Consider the following 24,013-nt stretch of genomic DNA (forward strand, 5'->3'; position numbering starts at 1 on the left):
ATTGGTAGAGATGCAATAACTAAACCTCAGGAATGAGAAGGTAAATATCCCGCTGGTGGGGGGTGAGCGAAGGTGCCAGGACAGCCACAGCATCGCACAAACCAGCATTTGTCTCGCTCCGAGCCTGCACTAGGAAACCTTTACTTTGGGGAGAAGGTCCTCGTAAAAAGTCTCTACGTATTTATACTGTTCTTCAAAGTAGACGTTAATGTATACGTTTGTGTTTCTTCCTCTCATTAACTTCTTTCTTAGGAAAATATTACCAGCGGGCCATTGTTCCTTTATTTGGAGATAATCTAAACAGGCACCTTCTGGAATCTAAATATAGGCAATTTCTACCCTTCTTCTTCACATTTCTTTGAGAATTTAAAGCAAGTCCTGTATGCTTCGTGTACAAGTCTCATTTTTTTGCCGTTATTTTCACAAGGGAGGCAAGAGGAGGGCAAGAGATTAAACACAAATTTCCTGAGAAGGAAGGATGGAGCCTATTTAAATGATAGTTGCAATCTCGTGGCCCAAAAATAGCTTAGACGTGTTCCCTTGTGCAGATTTAGGACACTAAGCGATCACCTACAAATGAAAAATAAACACTTTACTCCCGTCAAACATAATTACCCAATATTTCAACCTGAGATAATAGCTACATCTAGATATCGGCATGTGTGTGAGCTTGCATTCTAAATAAGTCCAAACACACCTATCAACTACTAAAATAACAGCAGCGGAAATGTTCTTTTCCCAGTTAAAGTAATAGTCTCTCGGATCAAAGTCATTAGCAAAATGAACACGGACTTCAGAGCACATTAAAACAGCATAAATGTAAATAGTTCCCTGCTTGCTTTAGACTCTGGCCAAGCCCTGCCTGCACCATCCCATGTTTCCCCAGCGAGCGCTGCTGAAGTCACCGACACCTCACGCAGGAAAAGAAAGGCAGCTCCTTGCTCTGCTCAAGGTGTCGGTGACGTCAGCCCCGGAGCAAGGAAAAGCCGTCGTCAGTGCTCAGATCTCGATGGGGGAAAAAAGAAAAAAGTTTCCAGGTCACCTTTAGCGACAAAAAGCATAACAAAGGGATCATTCTGGTCTTGACCGAGGCTTTTTGGGCGGCTGCCATGAAGAGAAGGAAACGAGCCCAGAACGCGCTTCGAGGAGGTGTAAGATGTGCAAAGCTCAACTGGAAATGCTGAGATTTAAGAGCCGCGTAGAGGGAGCTCCGGGCACCAGCCAACCACCCGCCCACAGCAGCGAGGCCGAGTTCAGAAAGCAGCTTTTGCTTCAGGCCCCTGCGAACAAAGCAGGGGACACTTGGTACCCTGGATGGACTTCCCTACCTGATAGTAACTTCTGCTCCTAGAGCAGCTTCCATCCAAAGATCCCAGCTTTGAGCAGTAACATTAGGCATACATAACCTCTGACAGGGAAGCACAGCTTTATTTTCCACGTGGGAAGGAGACCCAGAGGAACGGATTTAACTAGTTCATGCAATAAGTAGCACAACTGGGACTAGGGCAATGTCATCCGATGTGATACTGATTTTAATCACAAGGACATCTCTGCTCTGCTCTTCCTCTGCTCCCTGCCAGCTACTGCGTAACAAGATCCTGTTCTGTCATCACTTCTCGCATGGCTCTTGCGGATCTGCAAACCACTTCAACAACCTCAATCGGTCTTCAAAAACTGTACGCAGGGCAGAGCTGCAAGATTGACCCCTCTGAAGGGGTGACGCAAGGCCATCTTACAGATAAATAATGCAGATAAATAACCAGTCCCTAATAATAATGCAAGCTCTTGGGGCAGGGACTCGGTCTGAGTCTGCCGGTGCAGCAGACGGTGAAACAGGGCATCGTCGCTTGATGTTGTTTTTTGAGCACAAGTGTAAAAAAATATATTAAATGAGGATAATGATAGAAAAATACCAGCAGGGTGCCACTAACATCTTCATTAGCAACCTGAGAGAGGATGCAAACAGCAAGGAAATTAAATCTGCAGACGGTACTAAATAGGGAGAGGATGACAGCACCAAAAAGACACAGAAATAATAGAAAAGTCGCAGGGGAGACAGACCAGGAAGAATCTCCCTTGCCTATGGGAATGAATGGTCACAACAGAGAGTCAAAACAAACTTCTGCAGCTGCTGAAAAAGGCAGGGCCACCATCAGAAGGCAATGAGCAGGACGGGGAACTATCTCGTCTTCAGGTGGTGGGTATAACCTGCAAACCTGGCTTGCCCTGCACTTGTGAAATGATTTCTTCCGGAAAACGCAGAAGCTTCAAACACGAATTGGTGAGGAGAGGTGTGAGTCAAAGCACAGTGCCTGAAAAGAGCTCCATGGTGGCTTAATCTCCGAGAGGTCTCTGCTGCTGCACCACGTTACCTTACTTGCTAATACACTGCAGATCTTTAGAAAACATTCTATGTTTTTTGTACGCCACAAGTGGCGAAAACACATCATCTTCCTTTCCCTCTGCCTCTGAAGCGAGGAGGAGTCTTTGCACACCAAGAAACGTCTGGATTACACTGCTGACAAGTGGCTTTGGTGCCGGTGGCTGATGAACCTGGGCTGAATCATCAGCATAAGCAACAGGGATTTCCTGCTCCCAGCAAGATCCAACTCGGATCTCTGAGCTGGCGCTGCACGCTGTTTCGTCCTACTAGCACTTGCAATTAAATTAATCTCAGCTTCCTTCGGATGCTCTTGCTGCTCACAATAGTCCAGAAAAACATACATTTCCTCATAAACCAGCTTTAGAAGGACACTCAGATCTCTTAATTCAACCTTAGCAGCTAGGGAAACAAACGCCACATAAAGCAATCATGGGAAAAAATGGATCACTGTAAAAAGGCAACAAATTAGGAATTATAAATAGTTTACAATATGGGAGCAGCAAAAAGCCAGTGAGATGTATACTTGCATGTGCCACGGCATCATGGCATTGAGAAGAGAGGTAAATCTCTCACCAATAGGTCTGATAACAGCGCTCCTGAAATACACTACTCTTCCCCCAGTGTCTCTGCAGCCAAGCGGTTCCACCGAACTGGGGGGAATTTATAGAGAGCAGAGCTAATTGTGAGGCTCCTCTATGGGAAGATTAAAAGCTAGTTACCTACAGCTCAATTTTCAGAAGCTGTCACAGCCATTTTAGCAATGCCTGAAAAACATACTCACAAAGGAAGAGGGGGAATTGTTAGGGGCAGAAAAGTACTTGCGAGAGACGTATCTTTCCACCACGAAGAAGGCAAGATTCTCCATTTGAAACCAGTGTAAATCAGTGGATGCTACAGGAAAAAAAAAACCCTACACCCACCTCAGTGTCCTTTCCTCTTCTGTCTCCCAAGGCTTGCTCCCATACAAGGCCAAACACTGCTGCAGATTTCAGTGTATTCCAGTCCCAAAGCTCCCTCTGCTGCTCGTATTCCAACCTCTCCCCATTCTGCCCACGACTGAGAAGAGACGCAACCTCATGAGAAATATTCTCTTCATCTCCAGTTTCCAGGCATCTCTCTCTGCTAAAAAACCTCACAGGGTTTGTGAAAGCCAGAAGTGCACTTTGTAAGAAACAGCCCCCAGCTGCTGATGCTTCTCGAATTCTTCATGGCAAGACGATGTCCATAAGCCTGGTGTGGCCTCCTCCTCTGTCCCAAGGAATCCTTTTCTTTCATCTCATAAGATGGTCTTGGTTCACTATCAAGCCCTACATGGTCTGGTGTTTCCCATAAGACCAAGACCTGCCCACAAGGAGCAGTGGAGCGACTAGACATGAAACGGTATCGAGAACAGCTGTGCTGTGCTTGGTACCAACCACAGGCTTTTTAAGTGAAGAAAACACACCCTGAGGAAAGCCACCACTCCAAATTTTAGGCCTGGAGTCAGTCACAGCATCACAGACTCAGACCTCAGGAGGTCTCTAGTCCAACCTCCCCATCAAAGCAAAGTCGACACTGAATTCAGGTGAGGGTGCTCAAGTCTTAGTCCTGTCAGGTCTCGAAAATATTCACAGGTGGAGACTGCACAACCCCTCTGGGCAGTGCCTGCTCCAGTGCTCAGCTGTCCTCACTGGGAAATTTTTTTTCTTAGGTCACACCGAAACCTTTCTTTCAATTTATGACCATTGTCTCTCATCCTCCTGCTGTGTACATCAGCAAAGGGCCTGGCTCTGTCTCTCTATAAGCTCCTTGCAGAAAGTAGAAGGTCTCTCTTCTTCTCCAGCCTCTCTTCACCAGGCACATGCTCCAGCCCCCTGTCATCCTGGTGGCCTCCACTGGACTCACTACAGATTATCAGCATCTGTCTTACGACCACGGTATTCTAGATGTGGTTTTACCAATGCTGAGCAAAGAGGAATAACCACTTCCACTGGCCATACTGGGCTGTCATGCCGCCAGCCCTCCTTCCTGCGAGGGCTCCCATTCAGCTCACTGGCTGCCAAGATCCCCAGCACCTCCAGCAGAGCCACTCCCCAGCACCAAAGCAGGGCTTAGTCCACCCCAGGTACAGGGTCTGGCGTTGGGCCTTCAGGAAGATCATGTCAGCCCTTTGCCTCCCGCCTATTTAGGTTCCTCTGAATGGCAGCCCAGCTGCTGAGCAGTTCGAGGTAAAGTTCAAGGAAAATAAGTTCAAGGAAAAATCCCCGAGGAACACCATCTGCAATAAGCCTCCGAGGAGATTACAAGGTAACCACCATAGCACTTTGAATCCGAGTGACCCAGCCAGTTATCAGCGTTAGTCCACCCACCCAGACTATAGTGACTCAACTTGGATGCATGCGTGCTGTAGGAGACCAAGCTAAAAGCCTTGCTAAATACAAAGTAAAAGAAATTCACCACACTAACTACTGTATCACAAAAGGTAATCAGCTTAGTCAAGCATGATTTTACCCCTAGGTAAATCCACACTGGCTATTCCCAGTGTCCTCCTCCTCCATGTGCCTAAAATTGGCTTCCAAGAGGAATTGCTCTATGAATTTCCCAGAGACGAAAGTGAAGCCAACTGGCCTGAAGTGTCCAGGATCATCCTTCCTTCCCTTTTCAAAGATGGATGTAATAGTCACCTTTCTACAGTTATCAGGCTCCTCTCCTGACCTCCATAATCTTTCCAAGGTAAGAGTGGCCTCACAAAGACATCTGCCAACACACTCAGCACATTTGGATGCACATCATCAGCACCCATGGACTTGTATGGGTTGAGACTTCTCAAAAGATTCCTGATTCAATCTGCCTTCCCTACAGGTAGTCCCTCTCCTGCTTGAGCCCTGCCTCTAGGCACGAGACCTCTGGGAGATCCTGTTGGGGGAGCCTGAGGCGAAGAAGGCCTCAGTACCTCAACCTTATCTGTGTCCCTGGTCACCAAATCACCTGCCTCATTCAGGAAAAGGCCACTCAAACATCTCTTGACTTCCTTGGGAGTCTTGATCCATTATGATCTCCAGCTGTCCCTCCTTCCCTGTATACAGGGGCTCTGGATGTCCTCTCTGCAGGGTCTCCATGAAGACCCTGTGGCTCTCCTGTCCATCCTCCCCAGTGGGAGGGTGCTCACCTCCTCTCACAGTTTCTTCTCCTGGTGACTCGGTGTTCCAGCCAGCACACAACTCTCACCAATGAGGCCACTGTGACCTCCAGCTCCAGGAATAAGCACCAGGCAGTTCCAGCAGCTACAGACCTAGATGCCCCTGCTTGGGCCAAGATACCCACTCCAGAGTAGCTGATCCTGCTGGTACCACAGGGCAGGGACAAGGTCCCATAGCACACTACTACCATCGATGCAGAGTTTCTCCACATTTCCACGCCTTATTTTGAGTTTCCACGTCCCTTCACATCCTCTACCACACAAATCTCTGCAACAACTGCAAAGTCTCTGCAGGCTGTGCTCAGGGAGTTGTTTGCTGCACTCCAAAAGCAGCCAAATAGGTACTAGACCCTTCCAAAGTCCTTCCTGAGGTAGGAAGATCAGCATAGTTATACACAGAAGTAGCAAAAGATTGCTGCCTGGCTGGGCAAAACTCAGAGCAACTCTTTCTATTAGGACTCCCATGAAGTTTCAAGAGCAATCAGCGCTTTAGAATCCACATTGAGGTAAGATGTAAGCTCCCGAGTTTGCCAAATGAGGATGAACACCAGAAATGCAACACCAACACACTGCAAGTTCCTGTCTTCCACAGTCCAGCCCAGCCACAGCATCCTGGTGCACATCTGTCCGTGCAGCAAAAGAAGCAACGGCTGTCACGAGCCCTTGCAGAACGGTCTCTCAAGCCAGCATTAGTTTAATTAAACAGGCGTGAGTCCTTATTGAAAAGAGTTTCAGAGCATGTAAGAAACTAGTTTCAACCAAACTACCTCACTGCCAGAGAAGCTGACGATGGAGTTAGCCTGTGTTAGCCCACTGCTCCCTTCCATCACTGCTGAAATACATTTGCTTGGTACATTCTCTTTCTAGCCGTACAAGACCACACAGTAGTTGTGTCTTCTCCCATTGCAGTCTAAAATCTCCATTCGATGTCTTCTCTAGACCACGTCATGGAGGCGAGATATACTACTTTAAAAGTTTGCTGGCTAATGCAAGTTTGTAAAGGTTTATTTGCTGTACTCACCTGCTCACTAAACTGCTCTTGTGATAAACAATCGGTCACGTCCACACAGCCTAGGAGGCACCCTGAGGGATAATCGTTTGGAAATTCCACATCTGCATCAAAAGAAACATCTCATAAGTGGTCTCACATCCCCACACACGTAGCTGGGGTCTTCTAACCCCCAGGTGCTTTTCCCTCCCACCATGCACTTCTACTTTTTGAGGCACAAGAAAACACACAGCAATTTTAACACCCTTTTTCCAGCTCAGGATCTTCACCATGACAGGACTAAGGTTGGGAGATTTAATTATATATACACCTTTCCCTGCTTAGCTTCTGAGAGAGGAACATACAGTGCAGGAAGAGCTTCTTGCCCCGATGAGGGAGCAGACAATCCTGCTGTATGGCACTTAAGCTGGATGATGTGCAGGAACACAGCACAAAGAGGCGTACAGCCCAGCCACCAGCACCCTCCTACCCACAGGAGTGAATAACTTCTTCCCAAGAAACTGCAGCTCTTCACAACCACCAGCTCTTCACGCAAGCACACACTCGATAGCTTGTTGCTTGAGCCAAGAACAAAATGAAGTCCTTTGCTGTCAAAAGCTATCACGGAAGTCAGGTGCAATTCGATGGTGTTTGTGCTTGGAGAACGTGACCAGCTAAAGAATGGAGTTAAAGTCTGCCACCACAGCCATTTGGCTGACAAAACGTAGAGAGGATGAAGAGAATTTCAAGAACAGAAGGTTAAAAAGCGAAGCAGCAATAACCACTCAGCAGAGGAGCCTTTCTGACACTGCTCATTATGTGGCTCAATGTATCAAATAATACAAAGATTCAAGGAGAGAAGTTCACCTTTCTGGAGCAGCATTCTGTAGGTGGTCTCCAGTTCAGAGATTTCCTGAGGGGAAGGTCTTTTAGCAGTAGCTGCAATCCATAACCGCCCTCTATGAGATGTGTACCAGGTCCTGCCCTCCACCCTAGAGAATAAAGGAGGATTTAGGACTTACATTTCAGTAGAAAGCACCCACACAGACAGATTTTTCAATAGAACGTTTTGCTACACAATTCCTGCTGCTAAGCTTTGCCCTCACTATTTAAACTCGAGCAATGTGTCAGCACTACAGAGAAAAGCTGAGATGGGCAAGAAATAACGCCACAAGCAGAGTATGTCCTCACTGCTTTAGAGCAGCAGCAAAAAAGGACATCAGTCCCCTCCAAGTACAGCAGCATGCCCAACACACGTGTAAGACAACCTGCTCATACAATTCCCTTACAAGCTCAAAAAGTTACGCACAGTAAGCATGCAATCTAGGGACTAATAACGGACTACGCATCTGTATGAAGCGGTCGTTAGCTGCAGCTCAGGCATCAATGCTGCAGCTGTATCAGAGCAGCTGACAGCAGCCCCAGACTACTTGGATGCAGAAGCCGGGGCACATTAAGATTTACAGCATCTTTAGGTCGGGAAGTGAAAAAGCTTTGCTCTCTAAAATGAACAATTCTGTGAAGGAAAGGAAAAAAAAGGCTAAAGAAGACTCTTTGTTCTGTTAGTGGTTGGAAAGGTGAATTAACACATCCGGGATGCTGCGCTGAAGGCGCTTCTCTTTGCAACCCAATTCCTAGCCCAGAGGGGGAAGGTGGCAGCAAGGGGTGGGTGCATGTGATTGGCTTTTTTAAACAAAGCCGGGTGCCACTGTTGGCATCTTTATGATGGACAAAAAGAACAGAAGAACATACTTCACATTTTCATCTTATTTGCCTTTCAGAAAGGCACACTGTGACTACAGTGCAGAAATCTTGGCCTTTCTCTACATTTACCCACTGTGAAGAAACTTCTACCTTCCAGGTTAGCTACTTTCATGAAAACTGGACTCACAAGCTTCTCAAACCATCAGTACAGTGGATGAGGAAGCATGGCTTCCAAACGTGGAGCTACCAGTAGGTATTAGTCACTGTACAATGCAAGCGAGTCCACAGAGGTCCTCTGAGGAGCACAACTTCCCATCTCGCCTACAAAGCAAGAGCTGACCAGGATACATCACAGTTCAGGCCACACCTGTACCTTTTGATTCCTCTTACGAGCAAGGAAGCCCAAGGCTGGTGCATGCTGAGGCACCAGCCATCATCTGAGATCTCCTGCAACTCTCGATCCTGAATCCGCAACCTGTTCCGCTCCGAGCCAGACTCATTTCCAGCGTCCATGGAATGGATGGCTTTCCTGTGCGGGAGCAAACCAGTTTGGTCCACCCACTTCAGAGCGTTCAAAAGAAATAAGAAAAAGGTTAGCACCTCTCTAGGAAAAAATGTATACCAAGTGCAAATCCTATTTGAAGTTTTCCTTCATTTAAGGACAGAGGTATTACTCTTATTGGGGTCACAATTCCCTCCTTGCAAGCTCACTGCACTTACATGCAATACTCTGGCAGGAGGAAAAGCAAGGTCATGCTCTGCTCTGCGTGGCTTTTCCTTTCTATGCATCACAGCTAAATTACGGATGTAAAGAACAAACCTATCTGCTGGTGTTTCACAGTATTCACAGGAAGGCACAATTTTCAAAGCATATTCACAGCCATCAACACTCAAAACTGGGAATCATCCAACCTCCAAATGCTTCTCATGCACCACCACAATTGCAGTGGAATTGGAAGGTAGAGATTATGCTCTTTAGAAATTGCAAATCTAGCAGAAAAGGCTTCATAAATAGAGCTGAAAAAGCAACACAATCTTAGGCTGGCTCTCAGAAATTCTTCCAAGTTCCTGAAAAAGAGGCAGGAGACTAAAACCCAGATAAACCAAACCTCCCAAGAGCAGGAAACAGAGCAGGGCATTGGCAAACCTTTTCTGTCCCCAACTCAGATGGCTAAAGAGGATCTCTCAGACACAGGGGAGGAAAGAGGTACCACAAACATGGTAGAATTCACAATTCTTGAGCTCAACTATCCCAAAGTTAGTCATTATTCTGGTAGAAATCATTCAACCCATACTGACCAAAGGAGCAGGCTGGAGAAGATGGGGATTCACTAAAACACCAGAATTCAGAGTCATCTTTGTGTCTGGGCTCCCAGCTGGCTGGCTCAGCGTGCCACAATTAATGGCTTCAATGGTTTCATCCAGTCTGCAAGCACAAACAAGAGGCATGAAAATTCCCTGCTTCCCTCGGCAACGTCTCCCTTCTCCCTACACAAACACTTCTGACCCAAAGCATTTTTTAACCACCTCCCCCAGTTAAACGAATTCCTTGCCAGGTCTGATTCCTAATTTGAACAGTCACTCTACTGTAGAAACTGTCTGAATTTGAGATGAATTGGTTCTGTCGAGAGAGGCCTTCTGCAACATCTCTTTCCAGGGCAGCTTTCTCTTTAACAGACATGCCAGCTACTGAAACCCCATGCAAGCTTTGCACAGTTGGGCTTCGGAGGGGGGTCTCGGCAGAGTTGTGCTGAAAGAGACAGTATGCTGCAAGCCAAAAAGACCCTCAAGGAAGAAAAAGATGTAAAACTGCATCCTAGTGTCCGAAGTGCCCTTCAGGGGGTCAGCTTGCTCAGCTTTCCTTACACTTGCTCTTCCAGATTCAGCCAGACCACTATCCATAATGATTGTCACCTCTCTGTTCTCAGGGATGCCTTCACACTGCCAGTTCTCACTCACTTGCTGTGGTATTCAGCCATGCTGTTGTCTTCTTCCAGGATCTGTCTGCCAGCAAAGTCAATGGTGATTTTTTTGGCAAGCCGAGAGGCGTGACGCAGCTCCCGCAGCTCCTGCTCTCTCTTCTGGAGGGCCTCCCTTTCCTGCTTGGAGAGCCACTGGTTGGAGTCCGTGGCAAAGTAATCTGATTCATCATCAATGACCTGGGTTCGGCGCACACTGGTGAGAAACAACCACAAGAATAGAAGACGAGCACAGCAGGAGAGTCACAGAGCGCTGCCGGCCCCAAACCTGTCTTCCTACCGGCTCCCTTGTGCTCCCTCTAGAGCTGACTGTCAGGGACACAAAGCAAGGACATCCAAACGGGACCCATTCAAGGGGTTCACTTTTGTTCCACCAAATGCCAATGTTAAGCTGTCTGTAGCTACAGCCTAAATTTTAGAAGAACTCTCTAACATTTCCGTTAAAGGCAGCTTAGCCTGCCAGATAATTTATGGTATTTCACAATAGCCTCACAGTTAGTACCTTACCTTGTCCTGTCAAATTCCAACAACTTGTCTTTGTGTTTCACAGCCATCTCCAGGCCTGCTTTGAGTCTAGCTTCTTGTCGAGGCAGTAAGTCTTTGCTTATAGCATCCAAATTCCCCGAATTTTCAGCACCTGAGACAGAAAACAAATCACAGCTCAACAGTCAGTTGTTTAAAGCCCAGTCTTGGTGGGCCTGGCTGCAGAAATGCCCCCTAAAACAAAGGCCATTTAAGGAGCTGAAAGAAGAACTTTGCACCACAATCAGCACCTTTCCAAACCAGGTTCAAGCCCTGATTTTCCCTCTAGCCCCTTTCACAGACTCCCTCCTTCAAGGGGGAGGAGGGAGTAGTATTTAAATACTACAATGACAACATCTAGGTAGCGTTTAGAGAGAAGGTCTTTGATTCTCCTTCACCCTTCCCTAACAATTTGTGCAGTCCAAATTCCACCCATCACCATACGCAGGCCTTGAGTCCCCTCCTAAAAGCCAAATTCTCTCACAAGTGTTGTTACCTTCACAAAGAGACCCTTGGTCACGACAGATCACTGACAATTGCCAGTTACGCACAGAGCAAGCCTTCCACCTGCTGCGGTATGAACCTCTCACAAATGAAATCCTCCCCCACCACACCTCAGCAGGATTTTCATACCAGCTATTGCTAGAGATGGAGAAATCTATTCCCCAAAATGACCTCTTCTTTCCTACTGTTTCTGGCAAGGGGCCAAAAACCAAACAAACAAAAAGCGGGGCAGCGGGGGGAAAGGTTTGCATGGAAGGCACAATGGAACAGACCAATGTATTTCACAGAAGACATCATGCACGCTAATGCCTTCATTTCAGGGAAACAAAATCCCTGTACTTCCCTGTCGTTGCCGATCCACATTTTTTCACTCCCCAGACAAATAGTTAACCACGTTTTAGCTTTCACCTACACAGATAACGCACAACACGAGAGCTGGCAGGGGCAGAAGGGAAAACCAATAAAATGGGTAAGAAAAGGGGATCCTGAAGTACATCAGAATTTCTACAGGAAGATTATAAACAGACCAACTTTGTGATCAGCTGTTACTCTCAAGGACTCATGGGACCTCCTGCCATCTCAGCAGCTCTAAAGAGAAGTTGACACTGAGACCCAGAGTAAATATTTCCCCAGTTCTTCAGCAAAGTGTATTTTTCAACCAAGAACACTGTGACCTTGGCTATATTTCAGCTAAATTCAGACAAACATCCCCATAACGCACAGGTCTTCGCTGGGAGACTGGGTATTATTTCCTCTTGCTTTCCTTGGCTCTGTTCCTATTTTTAGCTCCCAAGATAAGCGTTAGACAAGAAGAGTCATCAGAAAATATTAACCACCACCTCTCTAGACCCAGCAAATCAGATAGCAGCACTTCATCTTCCAAAGCACACATTCCACATGAGACTTATCCTAATTTTCAAGGACTGCTACAATGATCCAGTTCATGTGATTGATTCAGGAATGCCTAACGAGCCTCTGGCTAAGGACATTATACGCTGCCATTTGACACTCACAGTTATCACCTCTGTTGAAGGTCACAAATGCTGCCGAGGGCTTGCTAAGAGGATCCAAGGAGCTGACTTCCCAGCCATCCTTTCAGTGCCCACCACACACACCATGCAGCAACAAGCCCAGTAAATTCTGAAGCAAATAAAGTTCACAAAATGTCCTGGCAATTTACATCCCAGAGAAACATTCAGGTGTCAGCTGCCAAGACAGAATTACCTTTAGACTTTACCAGTAATTCTTTAGAATTTGGATGAATGGACCTAAGACAACTTACACACTAGGGGACACACACACACTCATTCCTACACAACATCAAGGCAACTGTAGCACGGCGAGGCAGAGGAGGGCTCCTGCTGTCGCATTACTGATTGGATTCATTGTATTACAGGTACGTAATTGCTACTGACCTGCCATGAGCTTCTTCAGCAGCTTCTGGCTCTTGTTTGAGTCCCGTTGAAGAATGTCCTGCTCTTCTTTAGTGCATACCTAAGGAAAAAAATGAAGACTTAGGAAGGACATTATGTGCTTGACCAACTTCAGACCCTTAGACAACAGCTGAGGGCAAGCTGTTCAAAATGGCCACAATAGTCCACACCTCCTTCCCTTCAGCGTTATTTACATGGAGAGAATCCTGAAAGTTCATTCTTTACTAAAAGTCACCCACGAGAAATGTACAGCCTGGTCTTTCTTGGTTCTGTGGGTGGGGACACTACCAGGTGATCTCAAAGAATGAGAGATACACTCAGAACCTCCCCAAGCAGATGAGCAATGCTAAACACAGAGGTCCTCTCTCTTGGTAGGCTGCTTAAACAGACCTTTAAAAATAGCAACCAATCTGATTTAAAACATTTTCTTCATCCAACCAATATTTTCCCCTCTCCTGAAGTTAACCTTACTTAATCTGTAGTCATTAACCTGACCCCTTTCTCCAAAAGGTGTCCTTTCAACCAAATACAGGGTGTAAGAGGTATCCCAAATGATGCATGCCGCACAGGTGCTGAAGAGAAGTCAGCACACTGGCCCTGGCCATGTTTGCTGCCCCTTACAAGGCCACCAGGGCTGTGCCCAGGATGGGGCTGAAGCCTTTCACACATTTTGGACGCTAGTGTGACGCACAGGACAGCCACAGGAGATGGTCATACATCAGGAAAGCTCCAAAGTGATGTAAATTTTGAGGGAAACCTCTCCACTCTCTGATGTGGCACATCATAAAAGAAACACAAAGTGACCTAAAGCCACAGCACTTCTCCTTCCCCTAAAAGGAGATAGTACAGGTTCTTTCCTGCTCAGCTTTAGAGCATGGAGAACTTTGCTAGAGGAACTTTGATCTGAGAAGCTAATTCAGCCCCGTGCCATTTCAAAGCCCTGAGCACACTATGCCACATTCGAGGACGGCAAATAAAAACCACTTTGTCACTAACCAGAGAACCACAGAACAAGCAGGGTCCTGAGCCCTCCTGCTCACAGACAATGCGCCCGCAAACCAAGCAGTTGTTGATGAGCTTGTGCTTCTGGCCCAGGCACTCGCAGGCGTGACGCCCAGGGATCAGGACGGCCAGCTTGTCTTGCCCCTCCTTGGTATACAGGCTGACATATTTGGGCTTCTTCTTAGAGGAACTGCTACTGCTGCTGACTCCACTGCTGTTCTCCTGTGCCTGAGAAGCAAAAAAAATAAACAAACAAACTGTATTCACTCTGCAATACCAGCAGCAAAGGGAAAGCACCGACCCTTGAACAGGCTGGGGAGACTCAGACAAGGGTTATTCTGCCTAACTGGAATGAAACTTGGACCAGACCCCAGATTCAACGGAAAGACAAGCTTAGGCTGCCAGAAAAGGTCCAAGGAATCTAAACAAAGCAAGGACATAAGGATCTTGCAGATCCACTTGATGTTTGCTGCCTCTGCAAGCTAAAACTGCTTGGGTCTAGATGGCAGGCACGCTGTCAGTCCTCCGGACCTGTGTTATCAACTCATGGGTATTTAATGTCTTCGAACAGCAGCTCAGCTACAGCCACGTTTATTTTCAAGGGCTATTTAGGTTATAGCAACTCCCTGTTCATAACTGTGAAGTCCTGTGTGCACCTGTCCCCAGAAATAGAGCTGCTGTTGGCAGCAGGACCTCTTCACTCACAGCCAGTTCGCCACCCAGCATTTTTTGTGGTTTCCACCCAGCACAGCCAGCTGAGCAGAGGTTTTCCATGCACTGAATGTCCGAGTATTTCACTGTAATGTAAATTCTTCTCCTTGTTTCATGACTTAGCATCAGTGACTCTGTGATTCACCCCTCTGCGTTTCAGTCAGGGACTGCACTGGGTCAGGGTTTGGGTCAGGGACTAAGTTTCGGGTCAGGCTGGAGTAGAGAAACCCCGATCAGAAACAAAGCAAGATATATATATGATGGCTGGATTCATAATGTAATAGTGGAATTCTCTGTTTTCTCCCTCAGACCTTACACTTTGATCAGAGAAACAATAGGTTCCTCCTCCCACCCAACATCTCTAGCAGTTACCGGTTGAGAAGTGAATTGTTGAGAAGTTAATTGCAGGAATTAATTACAGCACAGAAACCATTCCAGAGGAACAGAACAAAGCCAACTCCTATCATTTCTCTGACAATACTCAAAAACAGATGCTTTGAAAAGCAAGCACTACACACTCCAGGCACAAACCTATCTCACAACACTAGAAGAGACTGGTTTCAACCATGACTTGTGTGCTAGCCATGACCAAGAAAGACTAGGACTTATTACCCGTAGCTATTTCAGCAAGCAGCACTACAATATAAATGCACTCTCTGGCCTTTAGTTGTCATATCTGTGACACACTTGAAAATCCTCTTGCAGCTTGAGCGCAGCTTTTCTTTCCCTCTCCTCTCCACTGTCTCTCTCGACAATAACAAAGAGGATTTCTCAGAAGCCCTCTCCCAGAAAGCCCGTTTTCATTCTCCGCAGAACAACAGCTCGCTTTCTCTGCCTGCTGCACACTAGAGGATCACCCCTGCCCCCTGCCCCACACCCCAGCTAGCATCTACTGCTTCTACAGCCCACGTCCTCCCACACTGCTTCTCTCAGTGACAGGGCTGTGCTGTGGCACTAGGACACCTCTTGCCTTGACTCTTTTTACCTGCTCTCAATAGCAGCAGGCTACTGGTTTAGTGACAAGAGGATGCAGCACCTCCAGCACCCCAGTTCTGCCCAACTGGCTTTACTGCCACTGCCAGATCCAAACGCTACTGTCATGAACAAAAAAAAAAACCAAAACCAGATAAAGCGACCTTGGTTAGCAAACCCTGGCAGAGCTTTCTCAGTGTGTCGTCACTGTTTGCTTTTTTTTTTAAATTAAGTTAGAAACTAACCACAAGGAAATGGAACATTACTGTCCATTTCTAACCCTCCAGTTCAAAAATATGTGAGTTTTTTATCTTACAAACAAATACTTTTACAAAGACTTTGAGCGTTTGCAGCCTCCCTACAGCAAAAGCTTCAATTTAAAAACATAACTAAGTTCCACTACTTATTCAGGTGCGACCCTTACTTTCAGGATTTGGATGTTGCTCAGTCAGCGTTGCACCTGGATAAATCATGGAATTTAATTATGGGAGGTGCAACGTGCTCGATGTTTATAGCATGAAGGACTCCACTGCAAGTCTAACAACACAAGCCAAGCACAGCACACGTCCACACACGTATTTCTGCAGAGCACACTCTTATGCTTCAGGCAGCAATAGAGTGATCTGCTGGATTTGACGCAACCCGCCACGGCTGTACAGCTGGATCCGGACCAAAGGAAGGAACCTGGGTTCCCAGCAAGCAGCTCCGAGTCAAAACCCACTCCAGCAGAAATAAAATCCAGAAATTCAGCCTAGCTAATTAGGACATTTAACAGCAAAGATTGTCATATTTGATGGACTGACTGTGGGAAGTGCTGAATGGAAAGCAAGTCTGCTGCAAAAAGTTAACTATCACAGAGGAAAGCAACTACTGCTTGCTCCATGGCCTTGTGCTCCTTGAAAATAGTGGGATTTCCTGGGTTTTAGTGTTTGTGTGCTCTCGTTTTGCAGTTTCTTTCATTGCAGCTCAGGCTGTTTATGAATACTGCAAAAAAATGTCTCCACAAAATCAAATACCACCTCAATCTGAACACTAAAGGTGCATGAGTGGAGCTGAACAGGAAAGAGAAACAGCCAAACCAGAGCTGCTGCTCAGCGGAGAGGCACTCACTATGGCTGTCAGATTCCTCCATCTAGCGCCCAAGGCCTCCTCCCTGAAGCAGCCTGAAATATTTCAGTTACCAATTAAAGCTTTATTCCATCTGGCTGGGAAGGTTTAAATCCAGCAAGTTCTACCCACTTGGTGGCTTCCTTAATGCCTCAACCTTCACACCTCTGCTTTAAAGAAATAGCTTTTACTACTAATTACAGCAACTACTTCCATCGTCTGCTCTCTCATCCAGGCTTCTTGTGGGGGCAGCAGGGGGAGTAAAATCCATTTTGCGATAGTCGCTTACTGATGATTATTTTACTCTCCAGTACAGACACAAACATACACAATCTTTCTCCCCATCTTTGTATTATCTGCCCCACAGCAGTGAGAACCCCATACACAGGGTATGAGCATGACCTGTCCAAATACACGCCCAGTTTTGAACAGTCAGTGCACAGGAACAGCCGCCCCCCTCACTGCAACCAGGCGACCGTACAACTCGCTGACAGGACGCTCACAGTGTGGGACCCCTGCCTATCCCATCAGCTGCCAAAGTATTTGCTCAGGTTGTAGCTTGTAGCTGCCATGCTGCATGATATTTATGAGCGAACAAAGACACGCAAACGTATATCTCACAGCAGCTGTGCTGTATATAAGACAAGACAACATTTGCAGGAGGAGACAAGCATTTATTACACCCCGTGACGTAGCTGGGAAACACAAACATGCTTTCAGGTACATAACCCACTTTGTCATGACTCTGATAATGAAGGATTTGTATTTCTGAAAGCTTATTTCCACTTTCCAATCACATCTTTTGCTAGTGTTCGACACTACCTTTCTCCGCGACCCAGGTTCAAAGCATGCCCTCAGCAGCCAGTGTCAAACAGCCTGCCCCCACGTACCAGACACACTCACCTTGGCCAGGTCAAGGGGGGTTTTTACTTCCTCTACATGTGCACTTGGCTCAGCGTATGCAGGCATCTCCTGCTTGTTCCTTCCTTTGCGTTTACCCTTTTTTGCTTGGTCTCCAGCCCGAGGCACTTCTGAAGTCTCTGGAAGCGTGCATTAGCACAAAGAAACGCTGGGTAAGTACCAGCAAGAGAAAGATGTCCCCGAACTCTTGGTGAATGAAAATTGGCTTTACACTGTCATGACATACAGAAATAGGAACAATCACAGGCGTTTGTCGCATGTAATTGTTTATAGACAGAATAACTGAGACAAGCCTATTTGAGACTTCAATTCCTTCCTCCCCATATCACTCACCATCCTTTTTCCGATACACTGGCAAAGGCTCAGAGGGCAGCTGGGAGGATTTCCGCCACCTGGCCAGCAGTTCCTCCACAAACCGACTCTTCTCCCCATCGGTCCCCTGGATGAGGTCAATGACGTACTCCCGGATCTCGTCCTCGTTTGTTATTGACAAGATGTACCTGCAAGAGGACAGGATAGAGAAAAATGAGTGAGGGGGCTTTTGTTCTGATCTAATCAGATCTAATGGTCAAATCGCACGTGTATGCAATGAGTGCAACACAGCTCTCCTCTTCACATCAGGTTTCTGCAGAGACCATGGTAAGGAACGGGTTTATGAGTCAAATTTTGAGACAGACACTTTGGGAAAGCCATATGAAATTTTCAGACAGGCACTTTGGGAAATCCCTTGTGGTTGTTTCACTTGAAAAAACTAGAGGTAAATTATCTTTCTCCCCCTATTCCAGTGCAGAGTGACACCCCCCCCGCCCTTCTGCCAAACACTAAAAAATTCACTCCGCGACTCCAATTCCTACCAAGTCATGTAAAAAATCTAACCATAAACCAACAGGCTCCTGGTCAAACACCAGGAGACAGCGGCATGCCCTTCCTCACTTACCCACAGGGACCCACACCCCTCCCCACCACCACCCGCCCCCCGGTCCCCTCACAGGGCACCCACCCGTGGGACAACGCAGGGTGCGGATCCCCCGAGAGCGGCTCTGAAAACACCATCTTCCCTCTGTGGTAGCCGAGGGGCGACCCGGAGGCGACGCGAAGGGCCGCCGCGGCCTGTCGCGGCGGGCCGGGGAGGAGGGCCCCGCTAGGCCCCGGCGGAGGATAGGGCCCCGAGCGGGGCCCGCCACGGCTCCCGCCCGCCCCGGAGGCCCCGGCCCCGCTCACCTCACCACCTCCTCGCCCACGTCCAGCCCGAAGTCTCCGCGCAGGTGCTGGACGCACCAGGCCAGGAGCGGACTGGGCGCCGCCATCTTCCGCGCGGGGGAAGGCAAACGGCGCCGCACCGCCCCGGCGCCCGCCTTTCCCCGGGAACGCGGCCGGGGACACACCGTTCCGGGGCTCCCCACGGGGCCCGAAGGCGAGGGAGAGCGGTCCTTGTGCCCGCTTCGCTGCCGGGGAAGCGGGGCAGGGGTACGGGGTGAGGCCGGGGCGGCGGCAGCAGCCCCTGCCCTCGCTGAGTGAGCAGCCTGTTCCCAGATCTCTTCGCTGGTGCCACACGGGAGGTGACGTTGCCAAAGACGGGCCTCTGCTTTGTTTCTAAAATGATTGTTTCTTACTAACCTTCTTACCATGTGAGAAAATAGCTAACTACTGAGACTTTCTTACCGTGTAAAAAAATAGTTAGTCACTGAGCTGATGTTACAGATAGTGCTAATGAGGAGACAGCCAGAAGTAGTTAATCACCAAGGACGAGAGAACAAGAAGTAGTTAATCACTTCAAGGTTCTTCTGTACATCAAGTATGTGCTCCCATACCAATTAGGACTGAGCTGTGGCTACTTCAAAGAACATCCTTATTATCTTCAAGAAGTTGGCAAACTTACAGCAAACTTCTACTGTCCTGAGATGACTCGATACCTTAAAAGGATGATGTGAGGAAGGGTCTCCTTACCCAAACGACCACCGAGACACTCGCGCTTGTGCAGAAGTGTTTTGCCGATGCAGCAAAATTTGGTACACCTGTGCAAAAAGGCTGTTCGGTCATCCTAATGAATATGTAGGCCTAGGTGGAGTTATGTATTAGGTAGGCAGAATTATGAGAACCTTTTGTGTATAAATAATGGGTGAATATGCCCAGTAAGGGTGCTAGATTTGTGGGGTTTCCCCCTAGCACCCAAAATTGAATCAAGCAATATCTCCTCTCTAAACTACTTTTGGTTTCGAGGGCTTTTATTTCAGGTAACAGTGACAGGGCTCTGCCAAAGGGACGCTGAAGCCCACTCCCTGCCCTCTGCTCACAGTCGGGAAACATCTGCTCCCGCTGGGAAAAATCCTCCAGAGTCAAAAGGCCGAAGCAGCATCAGTCTGTGTGAAAGGGAAGAGGGCAGCCCACCAGCTGCAGGCTCGCAGGGAGAGGAGGGGATATTTGGGGTTAGGCTTAGGGTGTCATAGTCTGCTCTTCAAAAACCAAACAAAACCATGTCCCAGACAGAGTAATTATTATTCTTCACTCACGTTTCACATACCTGGAGTGCTGTGTCCGGCTCTGGAGCCCTCAGCACAAGAAGGACATGGACCTGTTGGAGCGGGGCCAGAGGAGGCCACGAAGATGATCCGAGGGCTGGAGCCCCTCTGCTGTGAGGACAGGCTGAGAGAGTTGGGGGTGTTCAGCCTGGAGAAGAGAAGGCTCCAGGGAGACCTTATAGCAGCCTTGCAGTACCTGAAGGGGGCCTACAGGAAAGCTGGGGAGGGGCTGTTTGCAAGGGCACGTAGTGATAGGACGAGGGGCAATGGTTTTAAACTAGAGCAGGGCAGGTTTAGATTAGACATTAGGAAGAAGTTCTTTCCAATGAGGGTGGTGAGACACTAGCCCAGGTTGCCCAGAGAGGTGGTGGAGGCCCCATCCCTGGAGATGTTCAAGGCCAGGCTGGATGAGGCTCTGAGCAACCTGATCTAGTTGAAGCTGTCCCTGCTGACTGCTGGGGGGTTGGACTAGATGGCCTTTAGAGGTCCCTGCACACCCAACACATTCTATGATTCTATCTATGACATGTGCCAGCACCACAAAAAAGAACGGAATGGAGAATCACACGGGGATGGGGCTGAGGGGACGGACCCCGGTGGGGCCGCGCCGCGCTGCCATTGGCGGGCGCTGGCCAATGGCGTTTCCCCGCGGGCGGCGGCGGTAGCAGCGGCGCGAGGCGAGCGTCGGGGATGGCGCGGACGAAGGCGTGCGGCGGGGCCGGGCGCAAAGGTGCGGGATGGCAGGGGCACGGCCGCGGGCACGGGCACGGCCGCGGCCGCTCACCGGTCCGCTCTCCCCGCAGTGCTGGTCGCCAGGGCTCCCCGGAAGGTGCTGGGCTGCAGCAGCCTCAATGCGGGACCGTCGCCGGCCGCCAAGAAAGGTGAGAGCGGGGGCGCGGCCGGGGCTCCGCGGCCGGCCTGCGGCGGGGCTGACGGCCGCGCTCCCCGCAGGCGAGGGCCGGCGTGTCGGGGGGAACCCGGTGTGCCCGAGGCCCGTCCCCGCCTGGCAGAAGGGCATCGGCGAGTTCCTGCGGCTGCCGCAGAAGGAGAACCGGGAGCCCGGCGGAGAGGCGGCGGAGAGCAGCGGGCTGGGGCCGGCCGCTACGAAGTAGGTGTCGGAGCTCGGGACGGGGGAGGCAGCCCCCGGCTGCTTCCCTCCCGTCTGCCTCCCCTCGGCATCCCCCGCGAACTGCCGGGGCTTTCTCAGGAGCCGTGTTTCGGCGCAGGTTTCCTCGCAGCCTTGGGAACGGCGCTGCGAGTCCCACAAACCGCAATCGCAGCGAGGTGGGGCGGGGGGAGGTGCAGGAGTGTCGCGCCTTGGGCGGGGAAGGGACGCTCCGTGTGTCAGAGAGGCAAAACGCAGCCGGTAAATTAACGGGTTTTGCACGCTTGAGGAGTTTCGGTGGTCGGCTGTAGCCTGGTTCTCAGGACGCGGGGCTTAAACTTAATGTTCACTTCCTTTAAAAAAAAAAAAAAAAATTAAAAAGCTGTCTGAAGCGTGACAGAGAGCTAAAGCCGCCTGCAGAGCAGCAGCGGCGCACGCAGCGGTTGTTGCTGCAGCTGGTGCTCCGTGGCGTGGCCTTAGAGCACGCACCGGCGTTGTCAGAGCGCGGGGTACAGCTGTGCGGTGATATTAAACAGCAAAATCCCTGGCACTTCCAAACAACACCGCAAGCGGCGTGCCTGGCTGCCCGCAAGGGCTGTGCGGAGGGCTGCCAGCGCGTCCTGGGATGAAACAAAGTGTGACTGGTTTTCCTCCGTGGCTGCTTTGAAACTGCAGTTTATTTTTGAAGGAGCAACCCAACCACTAGAAGGTTGATGGTGTGTCTGCTAACCTTCGTATCCTCATTGAAATAATGTTTCTCAGCAAAGTCTGGTACAACGCAGCATCCGTCTCCACTGACCTCGGGGGGGGGGGGGGTGGTGTGTGTTTCTACAAATGAGTGCAGTAATTGGTAGTTCAGGCAAATTCTCTGTGCTCAGACGTGCTTCGTTTGCATACAGTCAAGAACGATGTGAGTCTCCGTGGCTGTCAGCTCTGTTTCAGAAAAGCTTAGGAGACTGCTAGCAACTTCTGTACGTTAGAAATTGAATTGCTCTACCAAGCTGACACTTCAAAGATTAACTTGTAGGTCGCACTACTGACTAGAAAGGCAGCCGTGTGAAACATGGTCTTACAGACACTCTGTTCTCAATTGGCAAGGTTTTTATTCCACCAAATATAGAATATCCTAAACTGTCAGGGGGAGCTCATAAGAATTAGTCCTGAATTGTTTTGAAGGACAAGCAAACAAAGACTTTTAAGCGCACCCTGCCTCTTGGAGAAACAAAAGATGTGCACCGTAGTGCTGCAAAACTTTGATTTCTTCCATTTGAAATTTGTTTGGCTGAATAAGAACCAGGTGGTGATAACCCTGCAGAGAACACACAGCGTCACCATCTAAAATGATTTACAGCTTCCCAGTGTGTTCTGGAAGAAGCAGGAGCTGTGCTCGCTTAACTGCACGACTGGTTTTTTTCAGTCACGGTGGGTAAGTTAGCCAGGTTGAAACTTGAGCGTGAAATGGGAGTTGGATTTTCAGCTTTCTGGAAATGATGCGGGACCTGCATGTGGCCCTCTGGGTGGAGAAGGACATGCAGAGGATGACCCAGGACGTATGGGTGTATGGATGTTTTCCCCACTGAAGTAGGCTTTCCCATGTGAAAGGTAGGTGTGTGCTGCTTCATTTGGGCTCCTAGCACTTAGGATAAAGTACCTTGTATCATCCTAATGGCTCTAGGTGCAGTCTGGGGCTAATTAAAGTCATTTAGGTCACCCAGCCTCGAGGAAAAAGGCTTTGTTGGTTGTAAGCTTGATTGAGTCCTGCTAATTGAATCGGTAATGCTTTTTACAGAGCTCCCCCCCTGCCATCAGATCCTGCAGAAGACGGCGAGTCCTCTGAGGAAGAGCACGCATGACCTGACCCTGACTTTGATGATAAACCGTGTGTCTCCCATACTCGAGTTGTTATTTGTATAGTTTTTTACAAGGTGTTATGGCTTATGTTCAGCTGTTGTACAGAACTCAAAGCATGTCTGAGAGACTGCAAGAACATTTTTGCAAAATTATGGTGAATTTAATATATACTTTTTGAAGCTTAGCATTCAGTATAAGTCACCGTTTTAATTTTTATCTTGGTTTCCTTGAGTTCCTCAGTGACTCCTGCGTACCATGCAGCTTTTATCTTTCGATTGCCTTGTCCAAGACTTGCATGATTGTGCTTGTTCTGCTTTTAAAAAGCACTTTTCTAATACACTGAAACATTCTGAGAAGGCATCCGTGTCGTGTCATTTGAAAAGACAGTGGTGGGGTGGAAGGGCAGCTGTCACTTGCTGCCATTTAGAGGTGAATCTCTTTGAATCTAATGGTCTTTGCTTGCTTGGGGAGCTGTACCCATGCCGTGCCACCCCATTATATATTGCTGAACAATTTACATCTATGGCTACAAATGCTTTAATCCAGCAATAAAATTAGGAGCGAAGTTTAATGGGGTAAAGCAGGGTCACATACAGTGTTGAAAATAAGTTCAAGACAAAGATAAATTGGCTGTGTCACTGTTCTCGGTGTTAACAGAGGTTTTCCCTGTGCAGGAATTTCTAGAATTTCTAGATTTCTAGAGTCTTAAGGCAAGAGGCATGGTCTGGAGAACCTCTTAAGGGTAACAATCAGCTGGAAATCCACTCGATTATTATTACTATCATTACTACCAAGTAGTTTTCACTTTTGAGCTCATTTCTTGTAACTTTAAAGAATTACTTGATAACGATGCTCTTTTGGTTAAATCCATATGAACACTGCAACTCTGATTTTTTTTTTTAACGAGGGAGGGGAAAAAAAGGGGGAATACCAAACCAGCTAAATCCCAGTGCTCAGGAATGTCCTCTGTAATTAGGATTTTCAATTGAATTTTTAAAATAGAGAAGGGGAGCAAGCTGAGACCTGCCAGCAAAGTCAGACCCACTGCTGTGACCCTGCACTGACCAATTTATTAAACTCAATTTATTAACATACTTAGAAGCATCCACTTAAAAAAAAAAAATACCGGGAGCT

General features: G+C 48.3%; 2 protein-coding genes across 3 annotated transcripts in view; one reads left to right on the plus strand and one right to left on the minus strand.

Moving 5' to 3' along the window:
- The window catches only part of TRIP4 (thyroid hormone receptor interactor 4), a 33,670-nt gene extending 14,889 nt beyond the window's left edge, over positions 1–18,781 (minus strand). The window contains exons 1-11 of one of the 2 annotated variants that reach the window (XM_054215564.1): positions 18,626–18,781; positions 17,738–17,904; positions 17,387–17,523; positions 13,688–13,921; positions 12,674–12,752; positions 10,740–10,869; positions 10,213–10,428; positions 9,553–9,679; positions 8,627–8,814; positions 7,417–7,541; positions 6,583–6,674 (exon numbers count right to left, since the gene is read on the minus strand). In XM_054215564.1, coding sequence (XP_054071539.1) covers positions 6,583–6,674; positions 7,417–7,541; positions 8,627–8,814; positions 9,553–9,679; positions 10,213–10,428; positions 10,740–10,869; positions 12,674–12,752; positions 13,688–13,921; positions 17,387–17,523; positions 17,738–17,904; positions 18,626–18,711 — 1,581 coding nt within the window. In that variant the 5' untranslated portion in view covers positions 18,712–18,781. Of the gene's footprint in view, positions 1–6,582; positions 6,675–7,416; positions 7,542–8,626; positions 8,815–9,552; positions 9,680–10,212; positions 10,429–10,739; positions 10,870–12,673; positions 12,753–13,687; positions 13,922–17,386; positions 17,524–17,737; positions 17,905–18,404; positions 18,596–18,625 lie in introns of those variants that run through there. The other variant, XM_054215566.1, reaches the window with a different exon arrangement.
- Positions 18,782–20,585: 1,804 nt separating this feature from the next.
- PCLAF (PCNA clamp associated factor) lies at positions 20,586–23,664 on the plus strand. The gene is made up of 4 exons (XM_054215568.1): positions 20,586–20,653; positions 20,727–20,804; positions 20,875–21,031; positions 22,818–23,664. The coding sequence occupies exons 1-4, from the start codon at positions 20,614–20,616 to the stop codon at positions 22,879–22,881; spliced, it is 339 nt and encodes a 112-aa protein (XP_054071543.1). The 5' UTR covers positions 20,586–20,613; the 3' UTR covers positions 22,882–23,664.
- The last annotated feature ends 349 nt before the right edge of the window (positions 23,665–24,013 follow it).

This window comes from Rissa tridactyla, chromosome 9, assembly GCF_028500815.1.
Source record: "Rissa tridactyla isolate bRisTri1 chromosome 9, bRisTri1.patW.cur.20221130, whole genome shotgun sequence".
In the NCBI taxonomy this organism is placed as follows: Eukaryota; Metazoa; Chordata; class Aves; order Charadriiformes; family Laridae; genus Rissa; species Rissa tridactyla.

Excerpts from the sequence above, each read along its gene's own strand:
- PCLAF (XM_054215568.1), top strand. The coding sequence starts at position 20,614 with ATGGCGCGGACGAAGGCGTGCGGCGGGGCCGGGCGCAAAG. Across the intron at positions 20,805-20,874 it reads GTCGCCGGCCGCCAAGAAAG|GCGAGGGCCGGCGTGTCGGG; the intron begins GTGAGAGCGGGG and ends CGCTCCCCGCAG. Across the intron at positions 21,032-22,817 it reads CTGGGGCCGGCCGCTACGAA|AGCTCCCCCCCTGCCATCAG; the intron begins GTAGGTGTCGGA and ends TGCTTTTTACAG.